This window comes from Zea mays, chromosome 4 (assembly GCF_902167145.1).
Source record: "Zea mays cultivar B73 chromosome 4, Zm-B73-REFERENCE-NAM-5.0, whole genome shotgun sequence".
Taxonomy (NCBI): Eukaryota; Viridiplantae; Streptophyta; class Magnoliopsida; order Poales; family Poaceae; genus Zea; species Zea mays.
The window spans coordinates 238,903,686-238,927,648 of NC_050099.1; the positions used below are offsets into that span (position 1 = coordinate 238,903,686).

Sequence of the window (23,963 nt, forward strand, 5' to 3'; positions counted from 1 at the left end):
CTACACACTTCAAGAAAGAGAAGAAGCCGCTCAAGGAGAGACTGGGTTCGCGGGCGCCTCGCACCTCGGTTTGGCAGCGTATTGCCATGGAAGACGGTGGTCGGGCCTTGGCTCCAACTCAGGCGAATCCAACTCAGTTGAATCCAACGAAGCTTCCGGTCTGGCGTTGTCTCTCCCCTCCAGTGTCTTCAGAGGTACCCCCTCCTCTGGCCATGACGGTTGGCAGTGACATACCCCATAAGAGAAAAAGGCGTCGCGGAAAAGGGGGTCGGGAAGACCCGCAAGTGAAGCATCCCTCAGGATCAGTTGGAGAAGACGACGTTCGTCCGGCAACGGCCACTCACAACATGGTTGCCAGGCCTTCTTGTGTATTGGATTTTTCCTCCGACATGGCACGAGAAGAGGCGGCGCTTCGCCGCGCTTTGTTTGTCACGATCATTGGTACAAGGCCAGAGGTGTTAGGCTCTGAAGTCATTGAAGAAGTGGCACAAAGTTTTGAGATCGAGGCAGATTCCATGTCCATTCATCAGACCTTCCCGGAGGACTTCATCCTGATTCTTTCGGATGAGGATGCTGCAACAAAGGTGCTCAATGGTGGAAGAGTTCTCAGAGGGCCTCAGTTTCATATTCAGTTCAAGCGCTGGACAAGGCTGGCTCATGCAACGGCAACTGCATTGTCGTCGCTGGTCGACATCGAGATACAAGGGATTCCGTTGCACGCTTGGGGGCGGTCTACAACTGAACAACTACTTGGTAATTCCTGTTAGATCACAGATGTGCACCCGGATACTTCCCTGAAAAGAGATTTTTCATCCTTCAGGCTTCGGGCTTGGTGTTGCGAGTTAGAGAAGCTTCAACGTGCCATGAATCTGGTCATTGTTGAGCCAACGCCAGCGGATCATGTGAAACGGTGTTTATCCTACAGTATTGAAGTGACTGTCACCCCAGTCGAGAAGCCACTGTCAGATGGGACCCCTCCACCTCCTCCTCCTGGCAACGACAACAGGCATGAAGATGGCGATCGTCGTCGTCCTGAGGCTCCACCCCCTCGACGCCGGCGAGAAGACCTTCAGAGGGGACCCATCCACCAACGTCTGGGCCCTCTTGCTCCTGTGAATGACTGTGGTAGGGGCTCTGCTAATCACAATACAAGCGTTGCACCCGAGGCGCCAAGATCTGCTGAGACAGAGACGGTTCAGGTCCCAAGGGCAACAAGATCCGAAGAGGCAGCGACGGTCCAGGTTCCTGCTTTGGACGATGAAGTCTTTTTAGCGCCCCTTCCTGTTCTTGAGTTGTCGGCTCTCTCGGGGGACGTGTTCCGGCCGACGGCTGTTGGGGTAAAGAGCCATGGGGGTGAAGACGAAGCAAAAAACTGTTTCCGTCCCGAGGTTGCCTCGGGCCTCACGTCTGGGGCACGCGTACAGCCGCCCCAGCTGAAGTGGTTGGGCCGCTGGAATGGGCCAGGCAAACCTCGCCCTAGCTGTCTGGGCCGCTGATGGTTCCTTGGCCGGTTTCGCCCCACTCACTCCTGCGTAATAATCTGCTGGGCAGTTCTGTTTTGGATGGGCCGCTGGAATCTAGTGCGTTAGTTTCGCCCCAGCATACCTTTGCTGGGTCGCTGGAACTGAGCGTCCAAATTTCGCCCCCTCCAGAGCCTGCTTGGGCCCTCAGTTTAGTTGCAGCCTAGAATAAAAATTTAACTGGCCAGGGCAGTACGTCCCTAAAAGTTTATACTAGGAGGACAGCTGATAACAGGAGGCAAAAGTATGATTCTCAGGATTCCCCACTCATTCAAGCCCTTCAGCCAAATCAAGCCTCTTCTCCTCAAGAACAGAATGGTATTGGAAATGCAGTCCAAGCTTTTGTTGACAAAGTAACCAGGAAGGTGGATGGTCTGCTCCCTCCACCACTCCCCCATAGAAGACGATCCAAGCAACTTCCATCTGACTTCATCCCACACAGAAGCAGTCGCCTGGCAAAGCGAGATAATAAAACAAATGTTGCACGCAGACAGATTCAAGCTGACCTGATAAGAAGCCTGGATGTGCCTTGCGATGGAGAGTTGTGCCTGATTCGATCACAGTGCCTCGGTTCGTGGATGATTGGTGGGGACTTCAACCTAATATATAGAGCTGAGGACAAGAGCAATGACAATCTTGATAGAGCTATGATGGGAAGGTTTAGGCGGTTGCTTAATGACTTGCTTCTAAAGGAACTGCCCCTTTCAGGTAGGAAGTTCACCTGATCCAATGAACGGGCCTCACCTACTTTGGTTCGCCTGGATCGGATTTTCTGTACAGCTGATTGGGAGGACATGTTTCCAAATTGTCTCTTGCAGAGCTCTGCATCCCAGATTTCTGATCATTGTCCATTACTATTGGGGCTACATGATCTCGTCCAAGGAAAAAGAAGATTTCATTTTGAAAGTTTCTGGATCAGATTAGAGGGGTTCATGGAAGAGGTCGAAAACTCTTGGTCACAACCTCTGGAAGTCTGCTGCCCCTTGCAGCGGTTCCATGTCAAGCTAAAAAGGCTTGCAAGGCACCTTCAAGCCTGGAGTCAGAAAAAAGTGGGCAACATTAAGCAGCAGATTCTGTTGGCAAATGAGATCCTTCACAGGCTGGAAATCGCTCGTGACGTAAGGAATTTGTCTCCCTCTGAGGAATGGCTACGTCGCTCCCTTAAGCACCACTCTTTGGCTTTAGCCTCCTTGGAAAGAACTGTTGCCCGAGTAAGAAGTGGACTGCACTGGCTGAAAGAAGGAGATGCCAACACTGCCTATTTTCATCACCACGCCAGACACAGGAAAAAGAAAAACTTCATTGGAAAACTGATGGTCGATAACAGAGTAATTTCTGAGCAGGAGGAAAAGAAAGAGATAATCTGGGATTTCTATAACAAGTTACTTGGGACAGCAGCCCCCAGGGAGTCAACTTTAAATCTGGAAGAATTTCATCGTCCTGCCCTGGACCTTTCTGCTCTTGATCAAAATTTCTCTATGGAGGAGGTCTGGGCAGCAATTAAAACTCTCCCTGCTGACAAAGCTCCAGGGCCGGATGGATACATCGGAAAATTTTATAAAATATCTTGGCCAATCATCAAAGAGGATGTTATGGAGGCGTTAAATAGGGTGCTACAAGGTGATGTATCCAAACTTCATCTCCTTAACTCAGCTTATGTGACTCTACTGCCCAAGAAAGCTGAAGCATTGGAAGTCAAAGATTTCAGGCCCATCAGTTTAATTCACAGCTTTGCAAAAATTGTTACAAAGATTTTGGCTAACATATTGGCCTCCAGACTTCCTGAGATAGTGTCAGCAAATCAAAGCGCTTTTATAAAAGGAAGATGCATCCATGACAATTTCATTTTGGTCCAGCAGACGGCCAAGGCTGTTCAGAAGCAGCGGGTTCCTAGAATTCTTCTGAAATTGGATATTGGTAAAGCCTTTGATTTGGTTTTGTGGCCTTTCCTTCTTGAGGTGTTAACGCACCTTGGTTTTGGTTCTGTATGGTGTAACATCATTTCCAAGATGATCCTTTCTTCCTCAACTAGGGTGCTGGTTAATGGAGAGCCAGGGGAAATCATTCACCACCATAGAAGGCTAAGGCAGGGGGATCCTCTATCCCCAATGTTATTTATTATTGTTATGGATGTGCTGAATTCTCTTGTTTTAAGAGCCCAAGAATTGAGTCTTTTACAACCAGTGTTAAGAAGAGGAAATGGGCAACGTATCTCTCTATATGCTGACGATGTGGTGATGTTCTTGCAGCCAAGTAGAGAAGAACTCAGTGTGGCCAAAGAAATTCTGAGAATCTTTGGAGATGCTTCAGGACTTGTTACAAATGTGAGCAAATGCAGTATGACGCCCATTCATTGTGAGGAACAAGACATGGTGGCTGCGCAGGAGTTTTTTCCTTGTACTGAGGTGGCTTTTCCATTCAAATACCTGGGTTTACCCCTTTCAGTCAAGAAACTCTCCAAAAATACTTTTCTAGAACTCATTGACAAGATAGCTGATAAACTAACCGGATGGAAATCTGCCCTCATTCACGCAGCAGGCCGGCTGACCTTGGTTAAATCAGTGCTCACAGCCATTCCTATCCATCACCTTATAGTGCTTCAATGCCCTAAATGGGTGATCAAGGCTATTGACAAAATTCGGAGGGGTTTCTTGTGGAAAGGCAGAAAAGATATCAGAGGTGGTCACTGCTCTGTTGGTTGGGCAAGAGTTTGCAGACCACTTAGCATGGGGTGGCCTGGGTATCCATAACCTTGAAGTTCTTGGATGGGCTTTCAATCTAAGATGGCTTTGGCTCAAAAAAACCCAACCAGAAAGGCCCTGGGCAGATTTCTTGTTCAAGGTTCATTCCAATGTCGAAGCTCTTTTCTCTGCCTCGGTCCACACTACTGTAGGTGATGGCTCTCGAACCCTGTTCTGGACTGATCGCTGGATTCATGGGCAATCAATATCTGCCCTTGCCCCCACTTTGGTCAGCCATATTACAGTGAGAATCAAGAAAAGCAGACCTATGCAAGAAGCCTTGGTAAACAATAGATGGGTTAATGACATATCTGGCAGCCTGTCAGCCTAGATTATCATCGACTTCTTAGTAATTTGGGACCTAGTGCAAGGTTTTCAGTTACATCCGGGGATTCCTGATGTGCATAGATGGTCCCCGTCTGCATCTGGAGATTATTCCACTAAATCGGCATATGATCGTTTTATGGCTGGTTCAGTCTCTTTTGAGCCGGCTACTAGAATTTGGAAAAGTTGGGCCCCCCAAGGTGTAAATTCTTCGTTTGGTTGGCTTCTCTAAATCGTTGCTGGACAGCGGATAGATTAAGCAGACGAGGTCTTGAGCATCCTGTAAGGTGCCCCCTTTGTGACCAGCAGGAGGAAACAGTTCAGCATATCTTAGTGGCTTGTGTGTTTGCCAGAGACACTTGGTGGCAGACTTTGCATAAGGTAGGGCTGCATCGCCTGACTCCAGGATTGGCAACAACGACCTTCCAAGACTGGTGGAGAGAAGCTGAGTGCCAGGTGCCAAAAAACAAGAAAAGAGGATTTAATTCCTTAGTGATTCTGGTGGCTTGGTGGCTATGGAAGCATAGAAATGAATGTGTGTTTAATGGTGCATCCCGCAACATCAGCATCATCATGCAGCATATTCATGAGGATGCTGTTCGGTGGGGCTTGGCAGGGGCAAGAGATCTTAGGAGATTGTGGCCTTATGTGCTGGTGTGGCTGGGGGTTGTTTGGATACCCCTTTTTTACTTCTTCTTTTTTTCTGTCTTGATCTATTTTTTTGGCAGCTTGTACTGGGTCTATTTTAGACCTCTATCTCCTTTTTCTTAATATATAAGATGCGCAGTTCTCCTGCGCGTTCGATAAAAAAAATTGTCTGTGGTTGAAATCTATCCGTTCCTCTTTATTCATTCGCTGAAAGTTTGTAAAATAACAAAGATATTATTTATGTAATAAATACTGTATTGCATCACATATACTTTTTTGCCAAAAACATATGTTAGTATGTGATATTAGTTTACACACTAAAACTTTGTCTGCCGACTGCCGGTGCTTGGGCAGAACAGTATTCAGAGAGGGGGAGTAATAAATAGCAAAAAAAAAACTTTTAAGCTTGCTCTGTTCCAAAACTGATGACCAATACTATGGCAACAGAACCTAGCACTCCAGTTACAAAATCGACCTTCGTGATTCTGCGCTTCAATTTACAGCTGCCTCCTTTTTCATTTACAGCTTTGAACCACTTACAAAAACCGAAACGCAAAGGCCTTTTGCGTGCTCTCCAAAATAATTTCGCCACCATTAACAGTTGAATCAAGAAGAGAGGGCACCCTGACTCCCGTTTCACTCGTTCGTCTGAGCCGGTAACTGTGACTTCCACTGCTGTATCGCGCCGCGCAATGAGTGGTTCGGGATTACGGACGAATTCTGCAGCTTACTCCTCGTAACAGGCGATGTCCTGTGCCGCTTGAGCCAAGCTCTGATCGCGTAATGCTCGTAGGTGTGGCCGTCTGCGGCGACGTGAGGATCCTCCATCAGCTCCTGCACGCGGGTTCCGTTCTGGTAAAGCACAAGCGAAGGAGAGCCGAAACCGATTCAGATGCCGCACGCGAGTTACCTGTGTTATAGGGCAGACGAAGTGGCTTGGTACGCTCGTCAGTTTGGGGCTTCTCAAACTGACAGCAAAAGTAATCCTGTGCAGGATCTCGTCGAGCTCCGGCAGCACCTCCGACTCAAGGTCAGGCCTGTCCCTGCACCTCAAGGCCGCGCATCTCAACCCGAGCCTGGCAAACACCTCTGCCTCGGCAAGCGGCCAACCAGCCTGAGACCAGTCGAGGATATCAGCGAGCCTGCCGTTTCTCACAGCGTTCTCTGCGCTCGCAACGAGCCCGTCCGGGCGTCTGCCGGTCAGGAGCTGCAGGATGACGACTCCCAGCGCGAACACGTCGGACTTGGGACGCACGGTGCCGGTCTGCTGGTACTCGGGGTCCGTGTAGTACAGCGTGCCGGCGACGATCGTGTCCTTGTACTCGGTCTGCCAGTCGGGCACGAGATCAGAGACGAACTTCGCGAAACCGACGTCGCCGACCTTGCCCACGTAGTTCCTGTCCAGCAAGATGTTGGCCGGTTTCAGGTCGCGGTGGACGACAGGCTCTGGGCTTCTCGCGTGCAGGAATGCGAGTCCGCAGGACACCTCGAAGACGACCTGGAACCGGAGGAACCAGTGCAGTGGTTGGCACCCTTCGCTGTTGAAGAGCTGGTCTTCTAGGCTCCCGTTCTTCAGGTATTCGTACACCAGGCAGCCAATTTCGGGACAGAAACCAAGCAACAAAACCAGGTTGGGATGGCGAAGCTGGCTAAGAATCTCAACCTGCGGGAAATTTTGTTTTTGGTTCAGACAACTTTGACTTCGTATCAAAAGACTCCAGTAGTGTGAATATTGAATGTAGTGTGAATATTGAATGGTGTCTTCGAATGTAGGAACCATCAGTTACCTCCTTCAGGAACTCATCAGTTTTGTCAATGGAGTTTTCCTGAATGACCTTCACAGCTACTTCAGTGTGGTCGAGGGTGCACCTGTACACATTGCCATAACCACCCTCACCGATCTTCCTTTCTTCAGAGAAGTTGTCAGTGGCAAGCTCTATATCTCTCTTCGAATACCGCCTGCAACTTCTGCTCTTTGTCAAAATCGCATCAACAATCTGCACCTTATCCTGACAGATCATGCTGGCAGCCATTTCTGTCTTGTACCTTGAATAAGCCTCTCGGGTGAATGATTTTCCTGCTTGCTCGACTTCACTGATGACCTCGAGCTGTTTCGCCTTCTCATCAGACACCGTCTGCTTCAAAGCTTCCTCCCACTCTAGCGCGTGCTCCACCTTCCTAGCCTCTTCAGAACACTCGATAGAAAGTACCTGAATCTGTGTGATATGATGATAGCATGGATGCCAAAGTTTAGAGTATAAAGTTTTAGCTATTCAGTGGAGATTATCCACAACATAAAGATGTACACTATTTGAATACAATAGCCATTTGGCAATCATCAGAAAATCATTGGAGATACAAAAATATTCAGGAAAAAAGTTTAACCTTTTTCTTAACACTAACAAGGTTTGCACAAGCTTTATCATAGACTACTAAGGTTTCCTGCAGCTCCTTCCTTAGTTTGGACACATCATCCGTAGATTGGCACTGTAACGTAAACAAAAAACATGTTTAGCATGTCTTAGAAGCAAAGCAACGGCATCTCGAAGTTTCACGGACGACAATATATCTGACCTCTTCGCTGGAGTTTGAGGCAACCCAAGGATCTTCCCCCCAGGAGCTAAGAGAATCGTAGTTCTTACTTCCTTCGGTTGCTGCATAATTTACTCCTGAACTTCCTGAAGCAACTTGTTCAGAACTTTCTGAACTTGAAACAACATTGGAAGCACTATGTGAGCTGTGGGACTGGGAGAATGAATCTGATTGTGCTTCATCGTCACCAAAGTTGTCAAACAGTAAACTCCTGTGTGATAGTGCAAATGTTTCATGACTAATGGACTCGATCCTCAAGTTTCTGTTAGACTCTGCAAAATTGATATCCCAAAGACAAAACGAGGTTGTTAAACAAGAAAAATGAAACACGGCATAGGAGCAGTATATGCGGCAGAAGAACACACCACTCGTTTGAGGATATCTTGCGAGTTTCATAATTAGTCTCCGTTTGGACACAACAAATACATTGCATGAATTTTGCGTAGCTTGAATGACAGTACCGGGGACATCTGGGATGCTCAGCGCCCTGCAAAATGGACAATGCGACAATTGATGCCTTACTGCAAAAATTACGATATATACATATAAATAGCTTTGTCAATCGGTATAAGCAGAGGTGACAAATTATTAAATACAAATTTGTAAAAACAGCAGAGCGGAATTATCATGCAGGCTCTGAATTAGTTAGATACAGTTACTGTACAACGAGAAAAACATTTCTAAAACCAACAGAGAAGAACAAAGACAGTAAATCAAATGTGGAAGCCAGCACTAGAAGAAAGTGCACCCAAAAGTAAGGGTTTGTTTGGATTGGGGATAAGGTTGGAAGGGTTGGTCTTATCCATGTTTACATATATAGGCACATAAGCCAGCTCTCCGTAATATATCTGTCCTATCTGGTGTTGTGTTTTTCTGACATTCTTAGATTTCATCAGCTTCTTCAGTTCCGTTACTGACGAAGTTAGAGCTCGGATTCGGGATTGGAATTCATTTGAACTCGACGACTATAGACTTTAGAGCGGACCCATGGCGGCAGGCCGGCCTAGCGGTGGCAGTGGGGCACTGGGGCTACCGCCGGCTAGGGTGTTGGAGGTTGCCAGAGGAGGCCGGCCGGGTAAGATAGGACTATAGGAGACACGGACACAAGGTAACCATGGAGGCGGCAGCAGAACCAGCAGTGGACGCTCGAGGAACCTATCCTGCTCCTGCCGCGGAATGCAGGGGCATCAACACGTGTGGACACCGTCAGGGGTGTCTCCGTGGATCGGAGCTTGTGGACGAACGACGGACGATGGTGATTGAGCTAAAACGCTCGATTTCTTCCATTGCTAAACAAGTAAACATATAAACCCTTAAAAATGAAAAACAAAAACTCACCTCCGAAACCAGCGGAAGGACGCCGAGCCGAGCACCAGGCTCCGTACGCCGGACTCCCGTATGTACCGCAGCAGCGCCTCCGCGACACCGTCGCCTTCAACCACTACCGTCTCCACCTGCGCGCGCGGAGAAATCCCATTCCAGTCACACCAAAACACAGGCTGCGCTACGCTTAAAATGCGAGCTGTCTGTTAGGGTATTCTGCTGCGCGCACGACGCACTCACGGTGACGTTCGCGAGGCCACAGCAGTAGAGGCGGCGGAACGGGAGCAGCGCCTCCTCCGCGCGTGCGCGCCGGTCCCACGCGTACGCCTCCGCCGGCTCCCTTCCCACCAGCGGCATCGGCACCCGCTCCCCCGCTGCGCCGCCGCCGCAGCGGCAGATCATGTCAGCTCGCGCACATTTCGGAATGGGGAACCGATGAACAAACAGCTGAGATAGTGGAGGGGAGCTTACTCGGAGAAGGCTCGTAGGAGAGCTCGGGGATGACGTGGACGACAGTGATCGCGGTGGCGCGCCCGTTGCCCGGGAGTCCCGCGGCCACCCACCGCGCGGCGAGGCGGCTGCCGCTGCCGCCGGGGCGCACAGCGACGGCAACGGTCGGCGGTGCGCCGCCGGAGGCCATTGGTTTCGGTCTAAAACTGAAGGGTGTCGCGCCGCCGTTAGTAGGGGACGATGTAGCGGCTGTGGCGGGCGAGATGTCCCGCTCCGCTAGACGCGGTGACGCAGGTGCAGCCCTCCGGCCTGCAGGGTGTTTGAAAATTGAGAGCACGCGGGGATCCGCTTGGCATGCCTGTAGATCAAAACTCCAAATAAAATTTGGTTACATCATGCTAAACACTAAATTTTTAGGGTACCTTTTTTCTACCCTAAAATCCTTTAAAAAAAGCAAGCCTGCATATATAGTTTGAAAGTATTTACAACATGAGTCTACAGTTGCTCCACTTAAAGTTTTTAGAAAAGGAGCTGCTTACTCATAAAATTGTGGGCTTGCAAAATAGGGATGGGGCAGAGTTGGAATGTAGACCGAGTCATTCAAGATGGGCTATAGTATTGTCCTTTTGTAAGCCATCGGCAAGCTTTATTAATAGCAGCAAGCTTTATTCAAAGTGTGCTTGTGAAGACCATGGAAAAAATATTGGTGATTGTTGATGTATTTAGCCATTGGCTATTGTGAAGGGCTTTTATGGTTAGCCTTGTGGAAGATTCGTCAAGAGTGACTACAGGGAAATTAATCATGGTTTGAAGAGATCCTTGGTGATCTACTGTCTTTTGTGAAGTGGTGATTATAGGATCCACTTCAATGGAGACACATGTTGCCATCTAGCAACCAAACCCTAGGGGGAAATTATGTCAATTGCACTTGCCATTTTTCTATCTCAACACTCGAATACACAATTGTTATCTTGTGCTTGTGTTGTCGATTGCCTAGTTGTAGCTAGCTTTGTGTATCTCTCATGTTGTAGCCTTGACTATTTAGCTCCTATTTTTTGTTTTCGATGTTAGATTTGCTCTAGTGAGTAGTAGTTTAGTTGTTCTCTCTGTTAGCTCACTAGTAGCTAGGTGTAGTTCTAGTTGCTTGTTTGTTTGAGTGCTTAATTACTTGTTCTTACAAATAGACATGTGTAGGGGGCTTGTGTTGTATTATGTTAATTAGGCTAGATAAAGCATAGGATCATAGTTTGAACTAACCTTTTGCGTAGTGTTTTGATCTTGAAGGATTTTTTAATTAGGTTATTGACCCACCACTATCCATTCATAGATCCTTTGAGCATCATTCTGTCTCATGGCCCTAGTGAGGCCCTAATGCATGGTGTCTACGATAGCCCCTGCTACATAGCTTTTGCAACAGTGAGGTCACCCTAGTGGTGATATGGAAAATGTGATGTGTTCGTCTTCTGTGATTTGATATGTGATGGGGTAAATCAATTTATGATTTATTCATTTTTTTGTGATTCGATTTGTGATGTGGATGGATGGATGGATGGATCTATGTTTTGTTTATAGTCTATGATTCAATGTGTGATGTGAGATTTGTTCACTGTCTATGTTCAATGTGTGATTTGTTCATTTGTTTGTTGTTGGCATCAGCTGCTCCTGCACAAGGCTGGTAGTGGGGATGGCATCTATTGCATGAGTCTCAGTTGCGTCGGTTATCGCCACGAGGGTGCTTTTCAAATATTTATCATTGTTGGGTGGAAAGACCGACACTATAATTGGCTAGACACCATTGTTGTCTGCTCATTGTCAGCCTAAAATTCGGTAGCGATGTTGGATTGCAGACCATCAATAAATGACAAATCTACCATAATGTCTTGAGATATAAATATACGAGTAGCTACACACCCTTTGAGTAGAAATGATTTTTCCTATATATACAAGTGTCGAACTTAAAACCAAGAATGTGATAACTGGATGATATCATGTTTGAGACAAAATATAAGGATAAACATGTTAACATGGGAGAAGACATATTGTAGCTCAAGTTTGAGGCACAAATATGATTCTAGCATGATGAGTTACCGTTGTTTGGGGTAGTTCACCTAGTTTTCCTATGACTAACATTTGGTGATTTCCTGCTTACTATATACCTAGTGTTGTCTTTAATGGTGAGTTTCTCTTTTGAATTGTTTAAAACTGAATCAAAATGCTTACACTTCACATATCTTGTGTATATAATCAGTTTGAGCATTTGCTAGCACGTGCATTTATTGCTGCACAAAGAGCACAACACCACTTAGAGCATTTTTACACTCTGACTGGTATACTTTTGAAGGTCCTGTATTTCTCCTCTCTTTTGCATTTTTGCATTTTCTTAGGGGGAGTTCTCTTGTCAAGGGGAGGATTTGTTTCTACTCTTGTTTGTGCTTGATGGTCCATTTGTCAACAAGGGGTAGACTGAGATTTTCGGTCCCCTAACAAGAGGGAGAGATTTGTGACTTTCAGGCTCCCATCAAAGGGGGAGAGAATTTGAGATTTGATGTTTTCAGCTTTTTAAGCCTGGAGTCCTTTCAAGGGGGGTTGTCTGGTGCTTTAGGAGAGGCTTTGAGCATGTTGAGTTTCCTTCGAGGGGGAGAGTTTCTAAGCTTTGGAGGTTTCGCTAGTTGTCTTGAGCCATTTGCCTCTTTCTGGAAGAACAACCTTTGATTTCAGCTTTTATGTTGATTTTGTGTCTGCTGGGCAGTGGTGTTGAGCTTTGTTTTTGCCTCTTCTTGATGACTAGCATTTTCTGCTTCGGCGTGTTGAGTCGTTGCCCATTTCTTTGGGGACCAAGCTTTGCTTGCTCTAAATGACCTATCTTGCTTTTGGTCGTTCGAGTGAGTTTATCTTCGTATTCCTTCATTCTGCTTATATATGTTCATATGGTGGTGTTGACAATGCACTCATCAAGGGGGGATTGCGAATACAAGGTTGACTTGTCCCTTGTGGTTTGGGTTTATGATGAGAGATTGTTAATGGTAGCGCCTCGGGTCGAGTCATGGACTGAACGGGGCGTGAGTTATGTGTGTGCAACCATGTCGGTTGGCTTGTGGTGTGTATGTGTGGAGCACAGGTACAACGATCTAAGACGAAGGTAAAGGTCATGCAGGTTCGTGTCGATGGACCGGGAGCGGAGAAGAACGAGCGTTGGGACTTAACTGAGGGACCGGAGTCACCAGGGTGACTAGCCATGTTAGCTGACACCTGGGACACGCACTCACGCGAGGACGTGGCAGAGCGGGTCGTGTTGCCGGCACGGTCGAGGACTGGCAAGACACGTGTCTAGGACATGGGGACACACACATGATGTGATACTCATGGTGGTTTGGTGGTTGATCCTCGAAAAACCACCCCGCGTTGCGGACGACGAGTTTGGGCCTCTACTCGGCGGTGGCGGTTCCAAAGAGAATATCAATGGCGGCACATGGTGTCACAGCAAAGGGTGCGTCAAGGCAAAGCAACTTCATGTGGAGGGCGTGACTGTCGGATCAAAAACCTAGGAGTTGGTCCACTTTGCCCCTGGTTAAGTGGATAGGCTCTATGTAAATAGGGGTAGTTTAGGAAATAGGAATAATCCTCTATAAATAGAGTGGTATGGCTGATGGTTCAGCCATATCTTTGGCTTTGTTTTCATTAGACACTTGTTTAGAACTACTAGTTTTGCTCTCTAGGTTTTCGCCAGTTTAGCGAGGAGATCCACAACGCTTTAAACTTTGTGTATGTGATTTGTAATCTGAAGTGATTAATCCGAGGAAGGGTGGCCGGTACCACCCATGGCTTTGGTTGGCTCTCAATCTTAGTTTGTGTCTTGTTGAAGTTTTTGAGTCATTTTCTTCTCGCATTTTTCCCTTCCTCTCTTTGTGATCTTGTGAAGAATCATCGAGTTCTTGTGTGAGGATTTGGTTTGGGGATTGATTAGTGGTGAGTTGCACTTCTCAGATCACTGCATACACCCAGTTATTGGAGACTTTGGTCGCAATTTGAGAAGAACTAAGTTTGAACTCGTTCTATAAAACTCCATCGAAACCCCAACCAAAACAGGAATTTCGATCTACGCTTTGATTTCTATGTTGCTCGGGTTGATACTTCACCAGTAGTTATCTTTATCCTTGCGCAAACTTTCTACAAAGTCTGAGGCGATTCTAGCTCGTTGTGAGTGCCTAGCACTGTCGCGCACCTCTGTTCTGTGATTTTGTCTCTAATTTTTTGCAAATAGTTGGGTTGTTTCTTTTCTAGGCTTTTGGTGTATTCAAATTACATTAGTTTGAACTGCATAGTGATCTAGTGATTTATGAGTCCCTAGGGGTTCTAGGTTAAATTGGGAATCAAGTGACGGTGTTGTTCTCAAAAGCGAATTTTTAGTGGCTCCCATTCACCCCCTCTAGTTGTCTCACCGGTCCTTCAGAGGTCATGAGTATTGTAGCCCAACAAGGCCAAGTCTAGGGTGTAGGAGCTTGCCACTGTCCTCTTGGCGATGCTCTCGTTCCAAGCTTGGAGGAGGTTCCCTTCAAGGCATAAGCGGACATGGAACTTGAAGTCAACATGGTCGTCGTGTGTCAACGGTTGCCATTCCCTGATGCGGAAGTCGAGGCTGTCGTGGAGGTTAGCTTCTACGGTTGGATCCAGATCTAATGGATCAAGAGACTCGCATGCACGCTTGCATCTAATGATTGCTTGTATAGTAGTCGTTGCCTATACTACAGACTTGATATGGTTAGATTCGTGATCAAATATACTATGCAATGATCATAATTTTATAATCATAAAAACGATAATATAGAATAAATGAACGGTCAATTTGTAATTTAGGTGACCGTCAGTTTGAGTGTGTCTTAGGGAATTAAGATGCACTTTTTCATTGAAAACAAAGAGCACGCTATTCTTAATCGTAATTTCATAGCACTATTTTCAACATTGCCACATCATCAAAAGTTCCATGAAACTAAAAATAAAACAATGTCTCTCAATACAAAAATTCATTTCACCATTTCATAGACTAACATACCAATTAAATGCTGCAACTCAATGACTAATAAAAGTTAGTAAATTATGTCAAGATGAAATAAATTACTCTCAATGGAGGTTTACGATTTTTAAGACATTGGAAACGAGTTGACATAATTTCATTCCTATAAAACTAGTTTTATTTCATGAAACCCAATCCTCTTAAATGTTATGTCATGTCATCAAAAAATCTGATGTGACATACTATTAGATGGGTATCAAATCACCATGAAACTACTATTGAAAATAGCCTTATGTTATTAGTTGAAAAGGATGGATAATGATACACCATCAATTGACTATAAAATGTCATAGCTGACAAATAATCTAAACCATGACTGCACTAATTAATACTCCCTCGGTACTAAAAATATAGTTCTTTTTAATCTTTTTTCCGTCTATATTAAAATAGATAATAATGTATGGGTAGATTCATATAAACTATATTTATAGATTAATTAATAAACTTATGTTTAATCTAAAATAAAATTATATTTTAGGACAAAGGGAGTATTCACATGTCATCTCATATTCTCATGACCAACACACACAGGGCATGTGTGTGCCAAAAAAAAAACAGACGAACGGACACAGTAAAACAGGAACAAGGAAGCCCCCGTAATAGTGTAGCCACCCAATGATGGGAGAAAACTCTAAGGTCCAAATTTGGCGAAACAGCAAAACTGCCTGAAAACACATTTGCAGTTTTGGTTGGGTGGCTCAATTACAGCAGAGAAACGGGGGAGGGAGGTTAGGGACGAGCAGGACAAAATAAGGCGACGGGAGAGGAGAGAAAAAAAAATACCTGCTGTCTCTCTCCACCCTCCCTCCGTTTCGCCCCTTGCTGGGAATCGATTGGGCCGGAAGCTGATTGTTGCATTGCGAAAGAGGAAGAGGACAGTGGTGCTCGCCGTCACCATCGAAGATGTTCTCCTCGCCCTTCTCCGTGACCTCTTCGCACAGCAGCGAGCATGAGCCGGTTGCAAGGGACAGCTCCATCATCGTCGCCGTCGACCGGGACAAGAACAGCCAGCAGGCGGCGAAATGGGCGGTGGATAAGCTCCTCACCAGGGGCAGCATGCTCCAGCTCGTCCATGTGAGGGGTAGGCGCTTCTACACCCGTTTTATTTATCTATTTATTTATATATGCCAATGTGGGTTTCCTGCATCAACATGTACGAGATGATATGAGAATAAATTAAGTCGATTACTCGCCTTGCTACTCCAACCAACCTCAACAGCCTTTGAGCTAGGACAGTTTCTGACCATTAGGAGATCTTCAGATCAGATGCAGTATATACGATGCTAAACCATTTCTCCGATATTACACCAGACCAATTTTCCTTACAACAAGCTGGTTTTAGATAAAGTGTCAACCTAAAAGTTTTTCTTTATATCGTAACAATATGAGATGATGCCATTTTAGATATCAACCAAAAAACTGAATGCCTATTCCTTTGTAGGACAATACAATGTGCACTAAAAAAAACTCATTCTTCTATTCAACATGGTCTGCTTTATGTTACAATCTTGATCTGATCCATTAAGGCTTATTATGTTGTTTCATATGACCATGCTACAGTTGAAGCAAACAAAGATGAGGGTGACGCAGAGATAACACAGCTATTTATATCATATAGAGGGTATTGTGCTCGTAAAGGGGTAAGTGGGCATTGAATATTACCTCTTTTTTTATATCTCAAATCATGGAAAATGTTAGGCCAAGTTAGCATATAAAAATGATATTCACGTTTTTGCCACCTTTACATCGCAGATGCATCTGAAGGAGTTGATCTTGGATGGCACTGACATCTCCAAAGCAATAATTGACTATGCCACTAGCAATGCCATCACAGACATTGTCGTCGGCGCATCAACTAAGAACACATTCATCAGGTATATTACCTGCTCATTCATCTTCCATGGTCGCGCGCCTTTACATTTCCATGATGCCTATACTGAAAACAGGCATGATCGCTATACTGTGCAGAAGGTTTAGAAATCCCGATGTCCCAACGTGTTTGATGAAGATGGCGCCTGATTATTGCACGGTACATGTCATCCACAAGGCAAAAGCCATCCAGGTGAAGGCAGCCAAAGCTCCTGCACCCTTTGCTACTCTCCCTCCAAAGCAACACTCGCAACCAAACATAGAGTCTGATGCTTCAAGGTAAATCTGATGATGAATAGCACTTCATTAGTTACATTGTGTAGCTGTGAACATAATATGGTTCCCAGTAATCTGAACCCTTTCATACTTATACATAAGTGTAAAATGCATGGACTTTCTTAGTCAGGTCACTCTTTGCCTTCATAACTTGTTAACATCCATGTTTTAAGGAAGAACTTGTTAATATCGGCTAAAAGGAGTATCCGGTTTTTTAAACAGGGCCTCAAGAGGAGACTGGAAGAAGACTCCTCCTACATCGTCTCCATTGGCAAGTAGAAATTCAGTGGACCGGTTATCTGCCTATGCAAAGGCCCCGTCGAGAGATAGGCCTCTTACCGGAGCTAGGACAGCACCCCAGAAGGATTTTGACGACTACATCGATTTCATAGCACCACCGAGGCCCTCAGTGGCCCGTAGCTCCTTTTCAGATGACATTGATTTCGCAATGAGCATGGAGCTGCCATCCATAGACTTTGGTGAATCCATGGAGCTCTCCTCAGCGATGTCCATGGAAAGCCTGAGTTGTGCCGGGGTAAGTGCATCCTCAATAAGTGTAACATTAACATTGAGTTCTTTTCGGCAAATGACACAATCTCTTGTTTTGTTTCACTTGGAAACTGGAAGGATGTGGAAGCTGAAATGAGACGCCTGAGACTAGAACTGAAACAGACAATGGAGATGTATAACTCTGCATGTAAGGAAGCTGTTGATGCCAAACAGAAGGTGTGTTTGCTTCCGATCCGTATTGCTAAATACCAGGTTCTTTGTTCCTAAGCTTACCTAAAGATATTGAAACAATGAACAATGATCTCACTGCAGGCAGCACAGATGCACCAGATGAAGGTGGAGGAGTCCAAGAAGTACCAAGAACTACGGAATTCAGAAGAGGAAGCTCTTGCGCTAGTTGAAATGGAGAAAGCGAAGTGTAGAGCTGCACTTGAGGCAGCAGAAGCTGCGCAGAAAATTGCAGAGCTCGAGGCGCAGAAGAGATTGAGAGCAGAGTGGAAGGCAAAGAGGGAGGCTGAGGATAGGAAGAAAGCAACTGATGCACTGAACAAAAATGATATCCGGTACAGGAGATACTCCATCGATGACATAGAGGCTGCTACTCATAAGTTTGATAAGGCGCTCAAGATAGGAGAAGGCGGATATGGACCAGTATACAAAGCAGTACTGGATCATACCAATGTTGCTATCAAAATCTTGAGACCAGATGCATCACAGGGGCGGAAACAATTTCAGCAAGAGGTAAATCTGATGTAGCAATCACAGATTTTATCGTTTGAATAGTTAAAACCTCGTCAATTATGCATATGAAATCATGATCAACCTATTTATATCAATGGCAACAATAGTATCGTGCCTAAAGCAGTTAATCACGTGCTTGTGACGATTTGCAGATTGAAGTACTAAGCTGCATGCGGCATCCAAACATGGTTCTGTTGCTTGGAGCCTGCCCAGAGTATGGGTGCCTGGTGTACGAGTACATGGACTATGGGAGCCTAGAGGATCGGCTCTGCAGGCGAGGAAAAACGTTGCCAATCCCATGGAGCATCCGCTTCAGGATCGCCGCTGACATCGCAACTGGACTCCTCTTCCTCCACCAAGCGAAGCCAGAACCACTTGTCCACCGGGACCTGAAGCCCGCCAACATCCTCCTCGACCACAACTTCGTCAGCAAGATCAGCGACGTCGGGCTCGCGAGGCTGGTGCCACAGTCCGCGGCCGACGTCACGCAGTACAGGATGACATCGACGGCCGGCACCTTCTGCTACATCGACCCGGAGTACCAACAGACTGGCATGCTCACCACCAAGTCCGACGTGTACTCGCTCGGCATCATGCTGCTCCAGATCATCACGGCGAGGTCGCCCATGGGGCTCACGCACCATGTGGAGAACGCCATAGAGAGAGGAGCCTTCCAGGAGATCCTCGACCCGACGGTGACCGACTGGCCGGTGGAAGAGGCTCTGGAATTCGCCAAGCTGGCGCTGCGGTGCGCGGAGCTGCGGAAGAAAGACAGGCCGGATCTCGGGAAGGAAATCTTGCCGGAGCTGAACAGGCTGCGCAATCTTGGGCATGAGTATGAGACTTCCCAGGTCAGCTGCGCAAGTACGAACTGCTCAAGCTCCGCTCCTTACAGTTTCAATAACGATGACATCTGAATGCCATGGGAAGGAATCTTCCGCCGGATCAAGCAAATCAAGCATACTCATAATTGTATAGAGTATAGACGGGCATGAGGTTGCCTTCCAGGTCTGGAAAACCACTGCTGTCCATGCTTGTTCAGATTCAGTCCTGACTCAGATGAGATGGTCATGGACTGCAGCGCCTGATGATGGGGCCTAAAATAGTTCCAGTGAACCAAACGAGATTGTTAGCGTGTAGATAAGGGGAGCATACAAAGGAAACTTATGGTGTGTACATGTGTGTAAAATGTGTTGATTTCTTTTTTGCTGTAACAGCAGCCTCAAGTTTCCAAACTATGGTTTGCCTCCTTTATTTAATTCACCAGCTCGGTTCCTGAAAAAAAAATAACTTGTTTCCAGCAATCTCAGTGGCATCATAACTACTAGTAGTGGATTTTCATTCCAAGAACCACACAAAAAATTAGCAAAAGTTGGGCACTCTCCTCTTCCTTTTAACGCGGTCCTCAAACTTAGCATTCTATGTTACTTAGATCTTCAAACTCTCATACCACTTAGATTTTCAAACTCTCGAAATTAAAAAAATCGGGTACTAGAACTTAGCTGGCTCATCCAAAATTAGGTTTGGTCTACCTAAATACCACCGACTTAGATGCTCAAATTAAATGTCCAAACCTGTTTTTTGATGGGCTGACCAAGTTCTAATACATGTTTTCCCGTTTTTGAAACTTCGGGACCTAAGTGACGCAACATGCAAGTTCGAGGACCACATATATATTTTACTCTTTTAATGCCATAATGTTGGATATGTAAACGGTAAATCATAGAGTAAAATGCATCAACGATTCATGAACTTAACATGTTGCGTCACTTAGACCTCTGAACTCTCAAAACCAAAAAAACGGGTGTTGTAACTTTATGGGCTCATCCAAAAACTAGACAAATTTTTATATGCTATTCACGCCTTGTCTAGCCATCTAGATCGTACCACCTAGGCACTTGGTAGCTCTAAGTGTGAATTTTTACTGTCATATTATCATTTGTTTTATTAGTAGATCTTCGTCTATTAGTTTTAGTCTATTAATTTTAATCACTAGCTATTAGCAATAACGAATTAATATGTTTTAAGAGCATCTCCAGCGGTACTCCAATACATCCTCTATATACCCCCATAAAACTATTGCTCTTTTTATGATCATAATTATTTCACCTATCTTCCTTCAAATAAAGGAAAGGTTGCATCTTCTCCAATAGCATGAGGACTACTCCAACCACCAATAATGTGGAATATATACAACTTTTTTGAGGCATTGAGACAGGTATATTGAGGTACTCTCGTAGTAAAAATAATACCAAGCGAGATAATATTGAAAACATATTATAGATTGAATATTAGAAAACTGGTGAAGATACTATCGTTTTTTTAATCCTTCATATTGATAAATTTTTCTTTTTTATATCTTTTAACATAGGATGCATTAAAAATAAATTTTAATATATTGGTGTTGGAACTCACTAACACGTGGTCGAGCGAGTCTAAACAGTGGAAGAACGGGGATGCTTTGATGCTTAGCAACATGGTGGATTAGAGAAACTGTGTTCTTTCAGCGTCCCCCATCAGGGTACAGTGTGAGGTTATTTATAGGCAACCAGGGGACAGTCTCACCTTAGTAAATACAGTTATGCCACAGGTTACCTACGTTATTCCTGGAACATTCCCCTCTCAAGGGTTATTACATGTCATTACACTGTGATTAAATACAACACAGATGGACACACCATTAATCCTACTTGCGTTGTGGCTTACAAGTGGGGCCAGACGACCCGGGCCGCCTCTGCACGGGCCCGCTTTAATAACACGCGCGGGTAGTGACAGTAGCCTTCGTCAGACAGGCGCTAGGTCTTTGGAAGTCGGCAAGGCCTTCGCACCAGGAACCAGCAAAAGCATTCGCCTGCCCTGGGCGGTCCCTCCGTCCTAAGGCCTTCGCTTGGTTGGAGTAGACTTTACTTTCCCTTTGTCATGATTTATCATGTCTTCGTTATAAATGAATCGGACGAGGGGGGCAGTCAGACTTCACCCCAACACTTACCCCCAAGGGGCCAGTTCAATTTAGTGAGTTGGTCCCGAAGTCTTTTTCGGGAGATGGCCGAGACGCTACCCTCGCTCGGTTGAAGTGGTCTTGCGGGGATTTTTAAAATGTGACCGTTGAAAGATGATGTTTTACTGTGAGACTATTGGTTTCCTGAGACGTTTTTCCTGGCCTATAAAAGGCAGGGCGCGTGCTGCTATGAGATTTTTACATATCTACTTGCGGAAAAAAACCCTATCCCTGTTGCTTTCTGTGTGTCGGCTTCTTTCTCTCTTGCCACCGGTGATCTGGCCCGCATCAAGCAGACACCTCGCTGACACCGACTGTACATGATGTTGTCATCTTCTTCTTCGTCGTCGTCTGCTGCGACCGCGTCCTCAAACGCGCCATCGTCAGAGAAGACGATTAGTGATCCGGCAGCGGTCGTTGAGCTGCAGCCCGACCATACCGTGGAGTTCGGGACATCGAGGATTTACTCGGGACGCGTGCATGAAATGCAACGTTCGGGGTATTTTGGTAATGGAGTTGGGCAGGCGTCGGGGGCTGAAGATGTCCCCGAGCCGGAGGGTGAGTTGGTTGTGTTTGAGGCCTTTTTTTACCGCTGGACTTTGCTTGCTGGCACACCGATTTATAGTGGAAGTGCTGTGGAAGATTGAAATTCAGATTCATCAGCTGACGCCGAACGCTATGGTAGCATTGGCGAAGTTTGTCTGGGAGGTGACATCGTATGGTGGGGAACCGTCTATTGAGGTCTTCGCCAAGAATTATTGTCTGCATTGGCAAAAGAAGAAGATTGGTGGATTGATTGTCTAATTTGGGTCTTGCATGTTCACGCCTAGGACTGGTAAGACGTCGGCCGAAGTAGTTGAAATTGTTCCGTGTGCCAAGAACAAGTAGGGTAACTGGTGGGATTTCTAGTTTTATGTGGCTCCAGAGGATGTCGAAGGGGTGCCTAGTTTTCCCCCGTCCATCTTGTGCTTGCACTGTTATGTGGCTTTTTCACAATTTAAAGTGAAGAAAGGAGATAAAAACGAAGAGGCCCTTCGGTGCACGGCCCGGTTTAGCAGCGGCCGGGACTTGGTTGAAGAATTTGTTGCCTACGGTGTATGGCCGCTAGCTCACGGGTGGGGTATGGACGAAGTCAAGCTTCGCCTGATGCCCTTTTTAGGTGATCAGATGGTGCAGAGCCCTGCCTTCACCATCGATCTACGAGGGCGGGATGCAGCCGCCTTCATTAGGGAGGTGGAGTCGGAGACTGTTAAAATTGTTGGTAAATATGTGCCGAAGACGGAGATGATAAAGAGCTAGGATATACGAGGTTCCAACGTCAGGTTGAACCGAGTTTTTGAACTGAATAGCTTGCGGTACGGTCCTTACCCGGAGGGGGACTCTACTGATGATGGGGACGACTGAGGGAAACATGTGAAGACCCAGTCTGAAGAGGGCGCCTCGAAGGAGAAGGTTGTGATCGCAACGACTCTGAAAAGGAAAATAGATGTGAAAGGTGCGGAGAGGGAAATGTTCAGGCCGAAGGCCGCTAGGTTTTTTGTTGAGGAATTGATGGGGACATGTGCTGGGTCTAGGTAGGTTATGACTTCGCCCGAACTCCGGGAAACATCTTCGTGAATGTTGAAGGTGACCAGGGTCGGTGGAATAGGAAGTACCTTATTCCCTGGGTCGCCGATGATGACTATTTTACGTCTCGTATGGCTTGCGAGTTGAAAATGTTTCCTTATGGAAGAAACATTGGTGTTGTTGTGTGAGCAGTGATGGATAAGGATCGCCAAGAGGCCTTGCAGAAGAAACGGAAGGCCCCGCTTCGGCTGGTGGACCCGCGCCGCGATGCCAAGATGTCGCGCCCCAGCGCGAAGGGGCTGCTCTGACTGTAGTGATGCCCCCTCCTACGGCACCAGTGGCACCCGTGAAGGCGTATTCACCACCGCGCGCTGTTGAAACGGCGGTGTCGGAGACTGGAGGGACCGGCTAGGAGTTGTCTGTTGACGACTACCTGGTGGGAAGCATCATCATGTTTGACGCCCAGACGGGGTTGCCGCCTACTGGTAAGTGGGATGTTTATTATGGATTGGGTAAGGTGATGTGTGTTTATGCTAACCTGTGATTCTGGTGTAGGGACTGAGACTAGGCAGTTAGTGGTGGCACCAGCGAGGTTGCCCATTGACACGGGGGCTCTGGCGAGGAGTGCGGCTGGGACCTCGCTGGACCCGTTGGCGCATTTTTGCGCCGCTGCTGATGGTGGAGGCAAAATCGCCATGGCGATTGTAGCCGAGGCATGGCGGCGGCTGTCGCACGACAGTTGTGATATGTGAATTTTTTATCTTGGTTAATGTAACGCCAGGCGGCTGTCTTCGCCGACCACGTTGCATCCGGAATGCTGGTGAACGTTGCGACCTCATAGCTGCATTCCGAGAGGAAACGACTGGAGGGCAAGATTGAGCGCCTTCGGATGCAACATACCGAAGCTATCAGGGACAAATAAGCGGTCGAGAACAAGAGCCGAAACCTTCTCAATAAGGTGATGGTGCTTGAAAAAGAGAATGAAGATCTCGGTCATCGACTCAACGGCGAGAAAGATGTCGCCGCTGAGGCGAAGACGGAAACCGAGAGTGCCCGCTAGGAGGCCCAAGCTGCCCGGAAGTGTGTCGCCGAGCTTGAGCTCGAGGTGAAGGGCATGCACGCCTACCGCGACAAGACGGAGTCTGCCACTCATGCCAGGGTGGAACGGGCGCACCCACTTTTTGTGGATGCGTACCGTGACCTTGGTGCGCAAACTGCTCCCTTCGACAAATCAGGAGGGAAGGTGGGGACCCATTTTCTTAAGTGGTTGCAGGAGGAGTTGGAGTCGCTCTCGTCCATCGTGACGGGCCTCATGTCCTATGTGTCGCTCGTGT

At 46.6% G+C, this 23,963-nt stretch overlaps 2 protein-coding genes across 3 annotated transcripts; one reads left to right on the forward strand and one right to left on the reverse strand.

Annotated features, from left to right (window-relative positions):
• Nucleotides 1-5,617: 5,617 nt before the first annotated feature.
• Nucleotides 5,618-15,532, reverse strand: LOC100193510 (U-box domain-containing protein 34). 2 transcript variants are annotated; one of them, XM_020551291.2, is made up of 10 exons: nt 15,453-15,532; nt 9,620-9,956; nt 9,389-9,522; nt 9,164-9,279; nt 8,191-8,312; nt 7,808-8,097; nt 7,619-7,720; nt 7,021-7,449; nt 6,144-6,896; nt 5,618-6,067 (listed from the first exon to the last, which is right to left on the reverse strand). In XM_020551291.2, the coding sequence occupies exons 1-10, from the start codon at nt 15,525-15,527 to the stop codon at nt 5,870-5,872; spliced, it is 2,556 nt and encodes an 851-aa protein (XP_020406880.1). In that variant the 5' UTR covers nt 15,528-15,532; the 3' UTR covers nt 5,618-5,869. The 2 variants fall into 2 exon arrangements, with proteins under 2 accessions (XP_020406880.1, NP_001296811.1); NM_001309882.1 differs by lacking the exon at nt 15,453-15,532 and having other exon boundaries at nt 9,620-9,960.
• Nucleotides 15,230-19,352, forward strand: LOC103654806 (U-box domain-containing protein 52). The gene is made up of 8 exons (XM_008681620.4): nt 15,230-15,750; nt 16,230-16,309; nt 16,422-16,543; nt 16,638-16,817; nt 17,037-17,349; nt 17,442-17,540; nt 17,637-18,065; nt 18,218-19,352. Exons 1-8 carry the CDS (start codon nt 15,573-15,575, stop codon nt 18,980-18,982), a joined length of 2,166 nt encoding a protein of 721 aa, XP_008679842.2. The 5' UTR covers nt 15,230-15,572; the 3' UTR covers nt 18,983-19,352.
• Nucleotides 19,353-23,963: the final 4,611 nt, after the last annotated feature.